Source organism: Peromyscus eremicus, chromosome 20 (genome assembly GCF_949786415.1).
Source record: "Peromyscus eremicus chromosome 20, PerEre_H2_v1, whole genome shotgun sequence".
NCBI classification, from domain to species: domain Eukaryota; kingdom Metazoa; phylum Chordata; class Mammalia; order Rodentia; family Cricetidae; genus Peromyscus; species Peromyscus eremicus.
The window spans coordinates 3,985,648-4,004,101 of NC_081436.1; the positions used below are offsets into that span (position 1 = coordinate 3,985,648).

The 18,454-nt window shown below is 52.2% G+C and overlaps 1 protein-coding gene across 1 annotated transcript in view; it reads right to left on the minus strand.

The window, feature by feature from the left end:
- Positions 1 to 3,720, minus strand: part of Asic1 (acid sensing ion channel subunit 1) — a 26,255-nt gene extending 22,535 nt beyond the window's left edge. The window contains exons 1-2 of the mRNA XM_059247729.1: positions 3,359 to 3,720; positions 2,621 to 2,816 (exon numbers count right to left, since the gene is read on the minus strand). Coding sequence (XP_059103712.1) covers positions 2,621 to 2,816; positions 3,359 to 3,720 — 558 coding nt within the window. The remainder of the gene's footprint in view (positions 1 to 2,620; positions 2,817 to 3,358) is intronic.
- Between the last annotated feature and the right edge of the window lie 14,734 nt (positions 3,721 to 18,454).

Consider the following 18,454-nt stretch of genomic DNA (forward strand, 5'->3'; position numbering starts at 1 on the left):
TGTGTGTGTGTGTGTGCATGCTGCAGCACTCAAGTGGAAATCAGAGAACAATTTGTGGGAGTTGATGCTCCCATCTCATGTTTCATGTAACATCCACATGTTTCCACCATGTGGATCCCAGGGATTGAACTCAGGTCATCAGGCTTGGCAGCAAGCGCCTTTACCCACTGAGCCATCTTGCCAGCCCCCCACTAAACTTCTCATGGACTTACTACATCCCTATTTTATACCTCAATTTTATACCCTTTTTGCTGGCCTTTGTCAATCCCTTGACGATTACAGGACCACCCTCCTTGCTGAGCCAAGCGATGGGCACTTACCCCAGGGGCAATCACTACTCTGTTTCCCTTCTGCCCCCCAGGAAAGTCCTGGATTCCCCCAGACCTTGAGGCCAGAGGGCTCCTGTGCTCATAAGCTATGTTTCCAAGAGAATTAGAATGGTAGGTGAAGGTAGGAAAGAGTAGCCGTCCCTGTCTCCAACATTCTGAATACACAAGCGGAAGGGACCACCAGGGAGGTCCCTGGTGGAAGTACCTCAGCACTTCTCCAGCTTGAGCCACGCACCTCCCTCCCGCATCCAACACTACCAACCACCTAAGCGAGCAGGCTTCCTCTCCTCCCTGGTGGTCCCTTCCGCTTGTGTATTCAGAATGTTGGAGACAGGGACGGCTACTCTTTCCTACCTTCACCTACCATTCTAATTCTCTTGGAAACATAGCTTATGAGCACAGGAGCCCTCTGGCCTCAAGGTCTGGGGGAATCCAGGACTTTCCTGGGGGGCAGAAGGGAAACAGAGTAGTGATTGCCCCTGGGGTAAGTGCCCATCGCTTGGCTCAGCAAGGAGGGTGGTCCTGTAATCGTCAAGGGATTGACAAAGGCCAGCAAAAAGGGTCTGCCTCCCAGAGCTGAGAGAGACTGGGAAGTCTTGTGTAACCCCAGCGGGAAACGTTAAGTATGCCCAGGACTCTAATGTTCCTACACAGACAGGTGGGGTTCACGCTGCCTAAGGCGAGGAGGAAGCAAGTGATTTGAAGAAAAAAATAGTTGGGAGGAGAGAGAAATACAGCATCCTGGGGAGACTGGGCTTTGAAAAGGCTGTGTCAAAAGTGGAAGAGACATGGGAATTTCAGCGTCAGCAATACTAATGATAAAAGCACACTGCGTTGGTGACTAAGGAGACATGGGTTCTAATCCTGGATCTGTCATCAACCAGCTAGTGAACTAAGGCAAATTAACCTGCTTCTTTGTGTCTTCGTCTGTGCATTTGTAAAATAAAGATACTACGGTTATTTATCAAAGGGATTGGGAGTCTAGACTCCAGATCCTTAGGGTTTCTTTCTAGCCATTGTGCGTGTGTGTGTGTGTGTGTGTGTGTGTGTGTGTGTTTCTTCTTTGTATTTTGAGATAGCTTCTCCCTATATAGCCCACGCTGCACACCTTGAGCTCAATATCTTCTTGTCTGAGTTGCTTGAGTGCTGGGACGACAAGCTTGTACCATTGTATTCAGGGTTTTGTTTGTTTAATTTGAGAATTTTATTTGGTTGCCTATGCTGGTCTCAAACTCCCAGGCTGGACTGTTCCACCTGCCTCAGACTCCTAAGTAGCTGGGACAATGTGCCAACATACCTGAGTACATTTGGTTTGTTTGAGACAGGGTCTAGATATGTAGTTCAAATGGCCCCAAAGTCCTAATCCTCTGCAGCCCCCTGCCCCCCACAAGTGCTGGGATTACAGGTGTGTACCCTACAACCGGCTGTGTGTGTTTTTTTTTAACCCTAAGGAATCTGTGTGAACTTCCCAAGAGCACCTAGCACATTAGTTGCCAAAGTCAGTTTCCCAGAACCTGGGGTGACAGCCGGAGGGCACCACATCTATGGGACATGACCTGAGTGGCAGGGGTGGTATCTCTATTTTCAGGCTGTAATTGTGCTGCATCTCGATCATCCAACATCGAGTGTAGAATATGGCAAGGGTGAGCCTACCCTGTGTGTGTGTGTGTGTGTGTGTGTGTGTGTGTGCACGCACACGCGCGCGTGAGTGTCGAGAGTGGCATGGAGAGAATGACCCATGTGGCTGTTCTTGAGGAAGCTTCCCTGACTCCGCATGCTCCACAGCTTTTTAACATGCACTCATGCCACCCAGGGATCTTATCTGACGCAGATTGCTGATTCTGCTTCAGTAGGTTAGGAATGTGGGGTGGCAAAGTCATTCATTTCTTCCATGCTCCCAGATGACAGCTTGCAGACCTACTTTTCAGTAATAAGGCTGTAGCTTACCTACCACTATTAACTCTGATCTCTGTGGCCCAGAATGAGAGCCTGGAGGGGTTGGGCCACTGCAGGTAATGTGTGTTCGTGTCCATGGAAGTGTCTACATGGCTGGTTTGTGTAGTATGTACCACAGGCTTTCTTTCCTGCCGCCACGGATGCAAGGGTGAGGGTCAGGTCTTCATGCAGTACAAATCCACCATGTGCGGAACCAAGTCCCCTTCTGCCAGAAGCAAACCCCAGGACACCCAGCTTCCTCTCCCAGCACAGCACACATAAAGAGAGGCCAGGCCTGCCTCTTGTCTGCTCCCCTTCCAGGGACCAGGGTGACAGACTCCATTCCAGGGACTCACCACTTTGAAGTCTTCAGCGCTGCAGGCCTCCCCTCGGAAGTGGCAGGAGAGCAGCATGTCTCGAATGTCGTGCCCCGCTCTGTCGTAGAACTCACGCATGTTGAAGGGCTTGGGCTTGAAGCTACGGAAGTTGGCCTTGTCCTGCAATATCTCTAGCTGCTTTTCGTCAGCCATCTGTGTGTCCGGTATCTCATACCTGGAGCCCAGGGGTGAGTGGCACATGGATCAGCGTGACCACTAGTGCCCGTGCCCTACTTGGGGTGGGGTAGGGGCAGCACTCAGCCCCTGGAGGATCAGATCTGGGCATAGATAGGCAAAGAAGGAGAGCTGGGCATGTCAGGAGAACCCAACACATAGAGTGTGAGAAGACAAAGGATCTGCAGTGGCTGCCCGGGGGCTAGGGTGAGAAGCATGGGTAAGGCAGGAGCTATGGATGGCACAGTCTCTCCCCTTTAAAGGTGGTCTGTCCCATCCCCTGAGTGAGGAGATGAGGAAGGTGACAGCTCACTCCAGGGAAGGTTCCAACATCTCAAAGCTCAGGCTGGGTAGGGATGGAGCTGTTTGGAACTATGCTGGAATCAGAGACGGTGTGTACATAACTGGTGCTCAGCACTATCTCAATTCCTCTGCTGTGGCAGGTTTAAGGGGGTGCTACAGGGCAGAGCTGGTTGACTTTTGGCGGGCTAAGGAGGTTGCCACTCCACAAGCCATGCAGAGGGGTGGATGGGAGCTGCCCACCTGTTGTTGAGCAGGGCCAGCAGCTCCCCAGCATGGTACAGGTCATTCTTGGAGACTTGACTAAAGCGAAACTCATTGAGGTTGCACAGGGTGACGGCAGGGAAGGTGAGCTGGGAGGCAGCCACCTCGTCAAGCTTGGTGACGTGGTGGTAGCAGAAGTAGTACTGCACACGCTCGGTGCACACACACAGCAGGACGGCCAGTGAACTCAGGAAGCACAGGGCCCACAGTGCTCGCTTCAGAGACAGCCGCTCATAGGAGAAGATGTGGGCAAGGCCGTGCAGCGTGGAGCTGCTGGCGAAAGCCTGGATGCTCACCGGCTGGACACCACCCACCTCCTCCTCCTCGGTCTTCAGTTCCATCCTTGCCAGGGGGATCCTGGGAGAAGGAGAGGGGAGACAAGAGTCTGTCATTGTCCTGAGAGGAAGGTACATACAGGGCCCTTCCAACTATGTCCATCCAAAATCCTTTTCCGGAGGTCACTGCTCATCCAAGGGAGGACTTCCCTGGTGTGCAGGCTCCAGGGCGGCTTGACGGAAGGACCGTCCAAGACGATAATCATTTAAACATAAAGCTCAGGGTGTCAGCTGAGATCGGGAGAACGCTCTGCAAGGGAGGCTTCCCAGACTATGGGAGACCCCAGATATAGTCACTAGAGTGACTGAGGGAAGTCCTGATGCACCCAAAGGCAGGCACAGGAGTTCCCTCCAGATGTGAGGTCACTCTGGGACAGGAATGTACCCCAGCCGAGATCAAACTCCCCATGACGGGCTGAGCCAGGGGTCAGGAGCTCTTCTCTTAATCAAGGGTATCCCCAGGAACAGGCTCTCACCCTAGGAGCTAAACCAGGGCCAGAAAATCTCCAGAGGTGGGCACATCTGGGGAGGAGTCCAGCCTGAATCCTCACCTTCTGTGTCTCCAGTTCTCAAACAGGCACAGGCGCAGGCTCTGTGTGTGTGTGTGTGTGTGTGTGTGTGTGTGTGTGTGTGTGTGTTTGGGAGGGGGTGGCAGGCTGCCTGAGGTGGATGTATGAAGGAGGGGGGGCGCGGTTCCCTATGACAGCCAGTTGTCCCCGCCCCGAACGCATCCCCCTCCAGTCCAGCTTCTCGTCGCAGTCAGATTCCCGGCTAGGCACCCCCCCCCCCGCGCCCCGCGCCCCCTCCCCATCCGCCTAGCTTCTCCAGAAGCTGGGGAAAGCTACAGGGGAGGAGAGTCTCGGCTTCGGGGCGCTGGGGAGCCCCGCGGCCCAAGGCAGCAGTATCGAAAAACCCACCTGAGGGGGCTGGGGAAAGCCGGCCGCCGCTGCAGGTCCTGGGGCGCAGGCCGTCCGTGGGCTCAGCGCCGCGCCGCGGAGGGGCTCATGGCCCGGAGCCCGAGGCGCCGGCCACCGCGGCACCCGCGCAGAGCCCTGCAGGGAGCGGCCCGCCCGGCCGGCTCGGCTCAGCTTGGTCCGCCGCCCGCGCGCGCTTGCTCGCTCGGCTCGGTCCGCCCCGGGCTCGGCGCGCTGGCGCTGCGCGGTGCTCTCAGCCCCGGGATCTGCAGGGATCCATCGTCCGGCCGGGAGGCGGCGGGAGGGGAGGAGGAGGGGAAAGGGTGCGCGTGCGCGCCTACGAGTGTCTGCGAGGGTGTCTCTGGGCCGGTGTGCGCGGGTCCCCGGGCCGGGGAGCGGAACCGAGGGCTCCCCCCGCTGGCTCGCCTCCTCCCGCTGCTCTCAGCAGCGCTGCCTCGCTAGGATCCTGGAGCCGGCTCTCTGCCTGCGAGGCCCTGTAGCTTGTGTGTGTGTGTGTATGTGACTATGTGTGTGGTGTGTGTGTGTGTGTGTGTGTGTGTGTGCGCGCGCTCGCGCTCGCGCGTGTGCGCGCAGGGAGGAGGGTGTCTGCCCCCAGCGTCCCCCTCCCCACGCTGTCTCCTTCGGATCGAAGCTCTTGCCTCTTGCTGCTGCTTCTTGGGGAGGGGGGGGGATATGCACACGTGTACACACACACACACACACACACACACACACACACACACGCTCAGAGTCACAGTCACACTTGACTGATTCAAGCACTTGCCTGTGTGGAGATACAGACACATAGAGACCAGAGTCTTATCACGCCACTCAGCCATCCACACATCACATACGCCTACACATCCCTGAACCCTGACCCACACATGAGCATTTACCTGTTTGTACACATTCACTCACCTGCTCTTGTTCCTGCTTCCCACCTACGTGTGACGTATACACACATGCACATATATAAATACAGCCCTCAGCACCCAGACTCCCTGGGTTGCTGAAGGAGCGTGTGTGAGGCACCTCACTGGCAGATCTCTGAAGCAGGAGAGAAGGAAAGAGACATACCCAGAAGTGGGGGCAGTTGAGACAGAAGTAAGGAGAGGGGGAAATGGAATAAATGGGCATAAGACGAGGAAAGCCTGAAAGGAGTGCCTACTCTGGGATGGAGCAGAGATCTGGGCACCGAACCTAGGCCTGGGGGCTGTTCCTGTAGCGGTGGCATCTCTCCTTCCCTCCCTCCTTCTTTCTTCGAGGCCTTGGGGGGCCCTCCCTATCCAATTAGCAGAGAAGGAGCAATCAAGGGGAAGTTGTTAATTTGCTGATGCTCATTAGGGGCTCTTAGCACTGAGGCTGTTGAGGTCTGATGGTGTCAGATGATGATGCTGTGTGTGTGTGTGTGTGTGTGTGTGTGTGTGTGTGTGGTGTGGTGCAAGACCAGAATTCTATCTGTAGCGGCTCCTTTGCTCCACTTACAGGCTGGTGAAGCTCCGAGAGAAGGAAGGCAAGAAGCAGGTCTTGGGGACATGGCTCTGGGTTCAAGTTGGAGGGATGAACGTGGAGTGAGGAGGAGCTGACAGAGAGGGGAGAAGTTGGTGAGAACTTGTGAGGGGTTGGGAGTAAAGGGTACCCCGGGAATCAGTGAAGAAATCTGGAGATTCCGTAGAGAGAGTGGGGCTTGCAGCTGGGGAGAGATTGAAAACCATTCAGCAGGATCCAGAGCACCAAGCTGCCAAAATAAAGATAGAATCTTCCATTCAGCCTGGGGAGCTGTCCAGCAGCACATGCGGTGCTGGTGGGCTGCCATGCCCCTGGGCAGCCACTGGGTGCCAGCACTCTCCCGGATACTTAAACTCCGCTCAAAGGGGGGGGGGGGCGGCATTTGGGAGTAGGAGTTACCCTAGGGGGGTCGCAAACTGGGTCTGAGGAAGCAATGATTCTAGCACTGGGTCTAGTCTGGTTCCAAGCTCCCAAATGTCCTCGGGGGAGGGGAGGACCATCTTGGAACATCTGTAATTCCTCCACTCTCCAGCCTTCAAGAGCTGGGTGACACGTGGATCCTCTTCTAATGGCTGCAGATTGCTTCAATCACCTGGGATGTTACCGAGGGAGCAGGGAGCGGCGGGGGTGGAGGGAAGGTGATGAGGTGAGGTGGAGGCAGGCGAGGACTGATTGAGGCCAATGAACAGCCTCAGGAGGAGTCTGGGGGAAGATAAAAGAAGGCATGAATCAGATTTCTGGGCTCCAAGACCTGCTCCTGCCCCTCGACAGCACGGGCAGGACCCTTGACCTCTCTCAGCTTCAGTTTCCTCATCTATATGATGAAGAATGTATGTATTTCAAGGACTACATTAACCACTGAATGAAAAATGCTCAGTGTTTTGGTCCCGGTTAGTCGATCCTCAATAACAAATATTACCAGCAGTCTGATTTGGATCGGCAGGTAAAACCACCAGTGCAGCCACACCAGGACAGACTTTGAGATGGTTCTTAATTAGTTCTTAGTTAATTTTTAATTCAGGTTGCCGGGGAAGTCTTCCAAATGGACCCGCCTTAGATCACTTAAATCACACCCTCAGTGGATGGAGGGCAGATGCCCAAGCTTTTTGTTTTCTTTTGAGAAAGGGTCTCATTGTGGAGCTATGGCTGGCCTAGAACTCACTCTGTAGACCAGGCTGGCCTCGAACTCACAGAGATCCACCTGCCTCTGCCTCCTGAGTGCTGGGACTAAAGGTGTGCGCCACTGTGCCTGGCTAGTCATGGTCAAACTTTTTTTTTTAATTATGTTTATTTTATGTGTATGGGTGTTTTGCCTGCACGTACTTCTGTGTACCACATGACTGCCCGGTGCCTGTGGAGGCCAGAAGAGGGCATCTGATCCCTCGGAACTGGAGTGGTATACAGTTGTAAGCCAACATGTAGGTGCTGGGAATTGAACCTGAGTCCTCTGGTGGAGCAGCAAATGCTCTTAGCCACCACTGAGCCATTCTCCAGCCCCAACCGAACTTTTTAAGACCTCTAAAAGCAGTCAGTCTTGAGAAACTCCTCAGAATCAGCAGGTCTGAATCAAGACTTCATGAGATTACCACAAGCCCCAGCCTCAGGAGTTTGGTTTTTACACCTAGCCCAAATTCCTCATTCTGTCATTTGCCGAGATGAAATGTAACCCTGCACACACTCCCTCCCAGCCCTGTTCACTGCATGGAACATCCACTGAAGCTTTTCCTGTGTCAGACCTGGGGACAAAGGTAAGCAATAGCATCATCCCCGCCTTCAAAGCCTCTCAGCAGCAAAGCAGTTTGCTGAGAACTGACTCCAGAACAAAGGTCAGCTGTGAAATGGGGGTGGGCTGGGCTACAGAGGGGTAGTTATCCTGACAGGGCTTCAGGGAGCAGGAAGTTGATGGTGTCAAGGCCTTGTTGGATGACACTTGAGGGATCCAGAGGGGGTGATTAACGAAGACACCCTAGTCCCTCTGCTTCTTGGAGCCCGCCTGCTCTCACCCAGGCCCTGACAGACTCTGCTCCACACTGGTGACATCTACTCCATGTCCTTCCTAGACCTCATACCCTTTTGCCCCTGGAGCACGGGAGGAAAATGGGCTCCTCCCTCCACTAGAGAGGATCACCAGCCTAGGACCCGTCCAAGGCTTTCTCATCTTATTGACCTGGGTTCCAATCTTAGATGTGTTACACCAGTATTGTGTGGTCCTGGCCAAGAAATGTGGTCTGAGCCCCACTTTCCCCCCATAAACTATAAAATGCAGTGAGTGCCTAGGCTGATGAAACAGCCTGTGCCTGGCTAACAGTAGGTGTCCCATCGATAGAGCCAAGCACCAAGATCATCCCTGAAAGGCTGATGGGGGCAAATTCCCCACGGACCCTTTCCTCGCGTATGGTCCCATCTGCTGTATGTACAGAAGCATCCCCCAGCCTGTCAGAGATGGGTGGGGAAGAGGGGAGGGCAGAGGGGGGACAAGGCCCCCTGGGACTCCTAGGCAGCTCTTCTCGCTCCCCCGTGCGTGAAATCACACACGCCCCAATCTGTCCACATCCGCTTCGTTTGCTAGCTCAGCAAATGCAGAGACGATTAAGAAGTTAATTAGCAGGCAGTAAGGAAGGGGCTAGGGACTCAGCCTCACACTCCTTCACCCTTCTGTGCCCCCCACCCATGACTTCATCCCCCACCCCCGTTGTCTTGGTTTTCTGGTTCAAATCCTCCTTTTGCCCCCCTTTCTAGGCTTCTCTGCCCCACCTCACCCTTTCTAGCTCATGCTAATCACTTCTGACCCATTCCTCTCTCCTGCTCCTCTTCCTCCTCTCATCCAAGTCCCAGCCTTCTCTGCAGTTCAAGCCTTGCTCTTCCTCCTCCCCTTCTCCTCTCTCCCACCTAACTGGTTCCTGCCCCACTTGAATCTGGGACTCATGAGTGCATTCCACATCTACCACAGGAATCAGCAACTTCACGGTTGCCTGCCGGGTCCCTGTCTGTCCCCACAGCCTTGGAGGATCCTCCTCTGGCCCTCATTTCTGACTTCTGGCTCACTGGCTGCTTGAGGGCTCTGATTTGTGTCAGTGCCGGGGGCAGGACGGGACATGGGGCAGGAGGTGTGTGTCGGCGGTGGGGGGTAGATTTCCCCCATACTGCTGCCCCTGTCTGCACAGCCATGGTTAGGCTTGAACTTTTCTTGCTCCCCCCCCCCCGGGGGGGGGGAGCTGGAAGATGACCACCTCTTTTCTGCCACACATTCTGATTTATGTGTCAACATGTCACTTTCTGAAGCCACAGCTTTACAAGGGAAAGATCATTAAAGAGAAGAGATGGGGGAGAGGCGGCGGCGGCGGCGGCGGCGGCGGCGGGGGGGGGGGGGGGGGCGGGGCACGACAAGGTGGAGGTTAAAAAGGCAGATGGATACAGAGGGAAGGGGTAGGTAAGGAGAGCTGGAGACATTGAGACAGGGCAGAGGTCCCGGTGGCCTTTCCCTGCCTGGAAAGGATAGGTCTTTGAGGAGTGAGCACAGAAGGGAAGCAGAAGGCTCTCGTGCCAGGGGCTCTGCCTCGGAGAAACTTCCTTGGTTAATTCCCCGCCTAGCACTGAGTTCCAGGCCCCTCCTGTACCACCTTACCTTCTTGCTCTACTTGAGGTGCTATGGCTGCTTGGGGATAGGTCTGTCTTTTTGTATCTGCGTCAGGTGGGGTATCCCAGAGTAAGCAAGGGTTGCCTTGATTTCCAGAGGCGAGAACACTGTGGATGAGGTGGGCCTAGAGAAGGGTGCTCCAGTCTTTCTCTTGCTGGCCAGCAGTGGGAGCACAGGGTCCAGGGTACCCTCTGGGGGAGGGACTACATTTCTGACAGTGAGATGCAGAGACCTGGCGTGAACCTGGTAAATGCAGCTGGGGAAATAGCATTTAAGGAACTGAATAAATGAAGAGCATTCTTGGGAGTCCTGGCTGGGTTAGGCAGGGTGTGTGTGTGTTGTGTGTCTGTGCGCGCGCGCGCGCGCTCGTGTGTGTATATGAGTGTGCCCGCGTGCGCGCGCGCCCTCTTTCCCTTCCATCAGCTTGTCCTTGGGGCGCTGGGGTCTCGGAGCTGTTCCCAGCAAAGCACAATCCTCCACCACCTAGCAGGACTTCTCCAGTCCGCTGCCCTTCCCAGCGGGCCCCCTCCTACCCTAGCCAGAGCCCGTGGAAGGCGCAATCTCAGCGCCCAGGGCGGCCAGCGAGCCGGAGGAGGCAGAGGCGGTGAATAATTCATAGGGCTGGGAGGCCCTTATCTCCCCGGCCGGCCCCACCCGGGGGCCCCTGTGCTGGGCTGCAGTCCCTCGGCTCTCCGCTTTATCTCGACGCCCAGCTTGTAATGCAGCCCTCCATATCACAGGCAGAAGGGGAGATTAATTTTCTGGTTTTGCATGGGCGGGGAGGGGGAGAGGGCGAGGGGAGGTGCCGGGGAGCAGAAGCTGGGATCTTTCCGATTTCAGACTCCAGCGGCTTAATCCTCTCCCAGGCCTGCAGGAACCGGAGGAAGAGGGTGTTGCAAGCCAAATTTCATCATCGGCGGCAGCCCCAACAGAGGGAGGAGGAGGCGAGGGCCAAACAGACGGCAGAGGCAGCAGCGCTGGCGCGGAGAGGGGAGCTGTTTGGAAACAGGGTGTCGGGTGGCCCTCAGCCTCGCTGCGCACAAGGCTGCCTTGTGGCGAGCTGGGACTCCCTGCCCATGTGGGGCACGCGTGGGCACACCACATGGGCACACGTATGTGCCACACAGAGCTGGGGGGCACATGGGCATACCTCTTTGTAAGCTGACACCATCCTGATGTCTGCCTTGCTGTGCTGACAGCATCGGCCCAGAAAGAGTCTAAAGAAACGTTGACTGACTGATGTCTGGGGAATGTTGACGATCTGAGCAGACACAGCGCCACATGCTTCTAGAATCTGGTTCTGCCAGCTTCTTGCCATCTGCCCCGTGGGCCCTGGCACGTGCCAACTACTGGCTCCCTTCATTTTTATGTGCTTTCGTGGTCTGCATAGGACAGTGAGGGTCTCTGCTACTTCAAGACCCAGAGCTAAAGGAACCTACCACCTGTTAGCTGAGCACAGGCAGGGCCCTGGGCAGGCAGGCCCGTGCTTCCTGCCTTCACAGAGCTGAGCACCCAGGGGAGATGATTGACACCTGGGTAACTGATTTCGTGAAAGAAAGGATACGATGCTAGGAAAAAGTGCTCAGAGGAAGGGCCATTGGTGAGAACCGGGAAAGCATTTTAGAATGTGGTGTTTATGAGACACGGTTCTGTTATTAGTCTGAACTGGTATTAATGGTGTGAGAGGGAGGTGAAGCTTTTTCTGGAAAAAGAAAACAATGATGGGGGATGTCAGGGTGAAGACATCATAATTTCGTCCGTTTAGTGGGTGATGGGGAATAGTGAGGGTCAAGGGCTAGGGTCAAGTGGAGGAACTCAGATCTGCCCTGAGGTTGCAGGCTGCCATAGATGTGCTATGAGCAGGAAGTGGCTTGGTCAAAATGGTACCCGTGGGAAGGAAAAGATAGCCAGGTTTACTGACCATTTGTATGCTGGGCATTGTACTAAATGTTATGGAAAAGATTATCTCATTGAAACCCTTAGACATCGAGGTCATCCCATTTACACTTGGTCTTAGGCAAGAGGCTGAGAAGTGATGTCATCTCACTGTATAGACGAGAAAACTGAGTCACGGAGGTGTTGGCAATAGAATGGAAATCAATGAAGGAAACAGAGATTGAAACAATAAATTATTTAACAACTCCATGCACTTTCAGGCATGAAAAAAAGCTCTTTTTTCATACTTTGATGTTCAATTTATTAATCTTTATTCAATTATTAACATTCCTCTAAATAGTCTCATACTACTTACACAACCAATAAATCAAAAATTTCTGCAATTAGCACATTTTATTTCTCCAAATATTTAAACATTGATTGCAAATGAAATCAAGCTCTTCATAAATCCATCAATTTTTCTCGAAAGCTTCAAACATCATTAAAAGCAGAGAAAACATCCATTACAAAATCAACATCGTGCATTTAATATTCTTTGTGTGATGTTTCTAGTGCTACTTCCTTTGTTCTTGTTGTATTTTCCCTTTCCTTCCCAGGCATAGGATTTTCCTAACTTAAACTAGAGAGGGCAGGTTTACCTTTTCCTGCAGGCTGGGACTAAGGGATGAGATTAGGCAGATGGGAGAGTTGGGTGGGTGCACAAACCCCAGGGGTGAGGGTCTTTTAAGGACATTCTTCTGGAGTTCATTATACATCCATTCCCCTATTCCATCAGGCCAATCACAGGCTCTGGTATTTTCATGTATGACCCTAATCTTTTTCCCCAAATGATTCTGGTTCTGAGGACCTTATCTTTACTGCGCAGCCCACCGGATAGCACCATTCTGAAGGGGCCCTGGTCTGGTTAAGCTGAAAGCCCTTGGTCAATTGGTTAACTGGAACTCCAGCCTTTCCTTCTCAACCGCTAAGACCTCCAGCATTGTCATCCGGGGCGCTGAAGCAAGTTTCTAAGATGAGGTATTAAGGGCTTAAATTAGGACAGCGGTGATGGAAATAAAAAGAACTTTAAAAAAATTTTTTTTTTCTTATAGAAAGTCCATGAAGGTAAAATTGACTTCTGCTAACTGGAGGATAATATTTGCCTCATTGAATCAACAAAATGCATGTGAAGCCCTTTGCACCTTCCAAGCACCACTAAATCCTTTTTTTTTTTTTTTGTTATCATATTACCGTTATGAAATGGCTAAGAACAAAACCACACAGGGTTTGCACAAATGTAAGTGTGAACAAAAAGAAGGCAGATGAGGAGGCTGAAGGACAAGTGGCACAGAGAAGGGTTAGCTGAAGGGATGAAGACAAACGAGGAGGTGTCGCAGAGACCAAGCAGGTGGGAGCAAGAAGCAGTAAGGTGTGTGATGGAGGCCAGAAGTGGGCAGCACCTGCACTAGGACAGAGACAGGAAAGGAAAAGGTAAGTAAAGAGGTATGGCGGGCCGATAGGATGTGCTGCTGGGGCCACAGAGGAGCTGGTGACTAAAGCCGTGACCTTGGACCTGAAAAGATGCAAGACAGGAAGGCCAGGGTAGCTCCGGGATCCTCTGACTCTCAGGACTAAGGGTCCCTCTATGGCCAGTGTGACTCTTCCTAGTGAGCAGAAACTGTGTGTGCCATATGGTCCTCAGCCTGCTGGCACAGGAACCACCGCCTCCCGCTCGATCTCCAGCCTTCCCCGAGATTCTGAGATGTGGAATTACAGCAGCTTAGGACCAGCAGGAACTCACCCAGGCGTGGTGATGCACGCTTGCGCTACCAGGATTTGGGAGGTGGAAGCAGGGAGATCCCGTGTTTAAGGTTAGCCTAGGATACAAAGGGAATTCAAAACCAGCCTGGGCTATACGGCAACATCCTGTTTCAAAGTACCAAGTGCTGGAACTGTAGCTCAGTGGTAGAACACTTGCTTGCATGTCTAACACCCTAGGTTCAACCCCCAGCCCTGGAAAAACCAAACCAAAATCAGACACGCATACCGAGGCTGGAGAGCGATGTCACATGTTTAGGGGGACGAGGCTGGAATTGGGATTCCGAACCCCAGCCTGACATCCTTTACTTATCACTCAGCGTGGAGATCTTACTGCACAAGGCTGTCTGAAAACCCTCTCCCATGTGATGAAGCTTTTGTTTTGTTTGTCAGGCTTAAAAATGCTGGGACTGGGGAGGTAGTCAGGAGTGGATTTAGATGAGGCTTCAGCGAAGGCGAGTCCACTTCTAGGCTTAGCCAGGAACGCCTGTGGTGTTGCGGGGGCCAAAGTAATAGGAGGCAGAAGTGAAAGGAGATTGGGGGCTGGAGATGAGGCCCAGCCTATGGCTCCCCTTAAAGTGTCTCTCTGTCTTAAAGTGTGTGGGAAGACTGAGAAAGGGAAGATGAAGGGATGGTGGGTGGGAGATGTCTACAGATGAGTGACAGCGGGGGACCAAGGGTGTGAGGTTTCAGTATAGAATAGGGAGGCGCCTTTATCTAACGGGAAAGAGCCACAGACAAGCCCTAAGTGCAGCATCCCTCTGTCCGTCCTGGGCCTCTGGACATGTTGTCCTCCTCCCTCTGTCTCCATTTGGCCATGACTTAGCTCATTAATTGCCTAAAGAGGAGCAGCCCAGACAGGGGTGATTGGCAGAATTAATGGATTAGATGGACTCTTGGGGAATGGACTGGACTGGAATGTGGCATGGGCTAGGGTATAGTAGAGCCCATTCAGATCCAGTTTGGAGGAAGCATTTTTCAACTGTAATGCAGACACCAAATGCTTTCACTTCCAGACACCCTACCAACCCCAATCCAATCAATACCATTAGCTCCATTTTCCTTCGGGTCGTGGTCACCATTATTACCATTGTGGTAGACATTCTCTAAGATGGCTCCCAGTGACCTCTGCTTCCTGGTATTTTATGCTGTGTATAATCTTATCCATTTGGGTATGGACTGTTATTAACAACTTTCTTTCTTTCTTTCTTTCTTTCTTTCTTTCTTTCTTTCTTTCTTTCTTTCTTTCTTTCTGTGTTTCTTTCTTTCTCTCTTTCTTTCTCTTTTCCTTTCTTCCTTTCTCTATTTCTTTTTCAAGACAATCTTTCTCTGTGTAGCCCTGGCTGTCCTGGAACTCACCAGGCTGGCCTTGAACTCAGAGAGCCACCTGCCTCTGCCTCCTGAATGTCGGGATCAAAGGTGTGCACCACCACTGCCCACCTAATAACTCATTTCTACTTGAATTTACTTTTGCATTTGTCTATTTATTTATTTTGTGGTGTGTGTATGTGTGTGTGTGTGTGTGTGTGTCGCGCACACGTGTATGTGTGTGTAAAGGTCAGAGGCCGCCTCTCAGGAGTCAGTACTCCCATCCTTCTTTACAGGTTCTAGGGACTGAACTCAGGCCATCAAACTTACGGTCCTGCCCTTTGGCCATTGAGAACCACCTCAGAACGCCCAATAACATCTCTAGTGATACAGTCAGTGAGGTGACGGGATGTGACTTTAAGACTAGACTACACTAAGTGTGGTAGTGCATGCTTGTAATGGAAATGGAGGCAGAAGGTTCAAGAGTTCAAGGCCAGCTCCAGCTACACAGGGAATCTGAAGCTAGCCTAGGCTACATGAGATCCTGTCTCAAACAGATGGATAGATGAACAGACTAGTCTCCAAAAACACTGTGGCTTCCATTTTGGGTACTCTTTTACTTGCATTGAGCAGAACCAGCTGCCATGGTGGCAATGACCCTGGAGGGGCTTAGGTGGAGGGTAGTCTCAGGCTAACCCTCAGCAAGGTCTCAAGGCTAAGAGGAACTGAGTACTGTCAATAATTGTGTTCGTGAATTTGGACGTAGACAACCATCCAATGAAGGCAAGAGATGACACGGGAGGACCTGTTGTCACCTCCAGAGGTGGCGACCTGTTGTCACCTCCAGAGGTGGCGACCTGTTGTCACCTTCAGAGGTGACGACCTGTTGTCACCTTCAGAGGTGACTTGTGAGAGACATGAGCCAGAGACCTCCAGCTAAGCCATCCAAACACCTGGCCTGCAGAATAATAAATGTGTATTGCTTTGAGCAACTAAGTTTTGGGTGGAATTTCTTATGTATCAATGACATCAACACCAGCCACCGTCACCACAAACACCATTGCCTTCTTCATGCCGTTTAATAGCACAAAAACCATCACGACCAGCTGCAAAAGTCTTTCCAGTACCCAAAATGTGCCAGACTCTCCTTATACTCCAGGATGGCAAAGAGGTGGGAGATGTATTCTGTCACTAGTTGGGGACTGTAGTTGAGGAATCAGGGCACAGTCCTAAAAAGTGAGTGGTAAATCAAGGAAAACTGTACTCATTGCCTCTAGATCAGGATGTGTCTTAGTGAGGGTTTCTATTGCTGTGAGGAAACACCATGACCAAAAAGCAAGTGGGAGGTCCGGGGGTGGCTGGAGAGATGGCTCAGCAGTTAAGAGCCATCTTCCAGAGGCTGCTCTTCGGAGGACCCAGGTTCAATTCCCAGCACCCACATGGTGACTCACAGCTGTCTGGCTTCAGTCCCTGGACTCTCTGTGGAGCATGTACATACTTGCAAGCAAAACTCATGAATTAATAAAAATAATACATTAAAAAATGCAAGTTGGGGAGAAAAGAGTTTATCTGGCTTACACCAGCAGGGCAGGATCCTGGAGGTGGGAGCTGATGCAGAGGCCATGGATGGACGTGGCTTATTGGCTTGCTCATTCTGGCTTGCACAGCCTGGTTCCTTTCTTCCTTCCTTTCTTTCTTTCTTTCTTTCTTTCTTTCTTTCTTTTCTTTTTTAAAGGTTTTGTTTTTGTTTTAATTGAATAACAAAACTCAAGACCAGTTAGATCAGGAAGGGTGGCAGGAATCAGTCAGACCAAGACACACTCCATTCAGAGTCCTGTTGAACTCGAGCACTCTTCTCTTCTCCTTCCCTTCCTCCGTTCCTGCCTCCTGAACCACTGTGGTCACAGCCTGCTTTCTTATAGAACCCAGGACCACCAGCCTAGGGATGGCCCTGCCCACAATGGCCTGGACCATTCCACATCGATCATTAATTAAGAAAAATGCCCTACAGGCTTGCCTATAATCCACTTTTATGGAGGCATTTTCTTTCTCTCTCTCTTTCTTTCTTTTTTCTTTCTTTCAAGATTTATTTATTTATTATGTATACAGTGTTCTACCTGCAGGCCAGAAGAGGGCACCAGATCTCATTATAGATGGTTGTGAACCAATACGTGATGGTGCTGGGAATTGAACCTGGGTCCTCTGGAAGCGCAGTCAGTGCTCTTAACCTCAGAGCCATCTCTCCAGCCCTGTGGGGGCATTTTCTTAATTGAGGATCCCTCCTCTCAGATGACTTTAGCTGGTGTCAAGTTAACATAAAGCTAGCCAGGACAGGGCGGTAGGGAAGGCCTCACGGAGGAGAAGCGCTGTAAGGGCTTCCTGAAGGCTTTTACTCAGGCCTTAAAGGAGCAATGCAATCACCACAGGGGACTGGCAGGGGAAGGCACTAGTCTCCATGACGCTTCAGGTGAATGGAGTGAGAAGATCCAGCCAGAGGGGAAGGAAGCTGTGAGAAATGAGATTGGAGCAGACAGCAGGCCGTGGAGACGCAGCACTTTATAAACTTGTACATGGCTCTGGGCTTTCCAAAGGCCCCTGTGCTGTTCATGAGAGCCAGCCTCTTCAATGGAGGGGGGCGGGTTGGGAGCCAGGAGTCTGAGCTGCGGGTGTGGCTCAGCGGTGGAGCGGTTGCCTGGTATGCGTGAGGCCTTGGCTTCCATCTCCAGCATGGGGTTGGGATGTGGGAGGCAAAAATCAGCCCAGCTTTCCAGCTCAGCCTGGGATAAGCCTGGGCAGGGGCCTAGACGCTCAGTGGAGACAAGGTGGGGTAATGGGATTGGGGTAACTGGCCTCGGGTTCTTCCAGCTGGTAACAATGGACCCCACAGTGTTAGCCTCTCTGCCAATTTTATCCTTCTCAGGCTGTTGTGCTGTCCAGATGTTGTATGAGAAACACTGAAGGAAGCCTGGCTCCCAGTAGCCAGACAAGAAATCCTGGGGCTGGAGAGATGGTTCAGTGGTTAGGGCCACTGGCTGCTCTTGCAGAGGACCTGGGTTTGGTTCCCAGGCCCCACATGACAGCTCACAACCATCTGTAACTTCAGTGCCTGAAGGGTGAATCAATTTAGTCTTGACAAATAAAAACCCGGATCAGAGAAACAGAGCAGCAGCCGCTAGAGTTCTTACCTCTATGAATCCTCAGACCAAAGGGGCAGGATCCTGTCTCCACCTCCCAAGTGCTGGGATCAAAGGTGTGAGCCTCCATTGCTCAGCTCTGTTTCTGTTCTAGACTGGTTCAATCTCGTGTAGCCCAGAGTGGCCTTGAACTCCTGATCCTCCTGCTTCCTCTTCCCAAGTGCTGGGATTAAAGGTGTGTGCCACCACTGCCTGGCCTCTATGGTTAACTAGTGGCTGGCTCTGCCCTCTCATACCCAGGCAAGCTGTATTTGTCAGAACACTAACAAAATATCATACAAGTTCCAGTTTTTCTGATGCCCTCTTCTGGCTTCTTTGGGCAATACATACACGCGGTGCATAATCATATGTGAAAGCAAACCACACACATAACATAAAAACAAATGTATCTTCTTTTAAAAATTGAAGAAAAAAAATCTAGATCCTGTCCCCTATCCCCAGCACCTCCAATGTCCCTGGAGGCTGGGTGGAAGTTGTCTCATTCC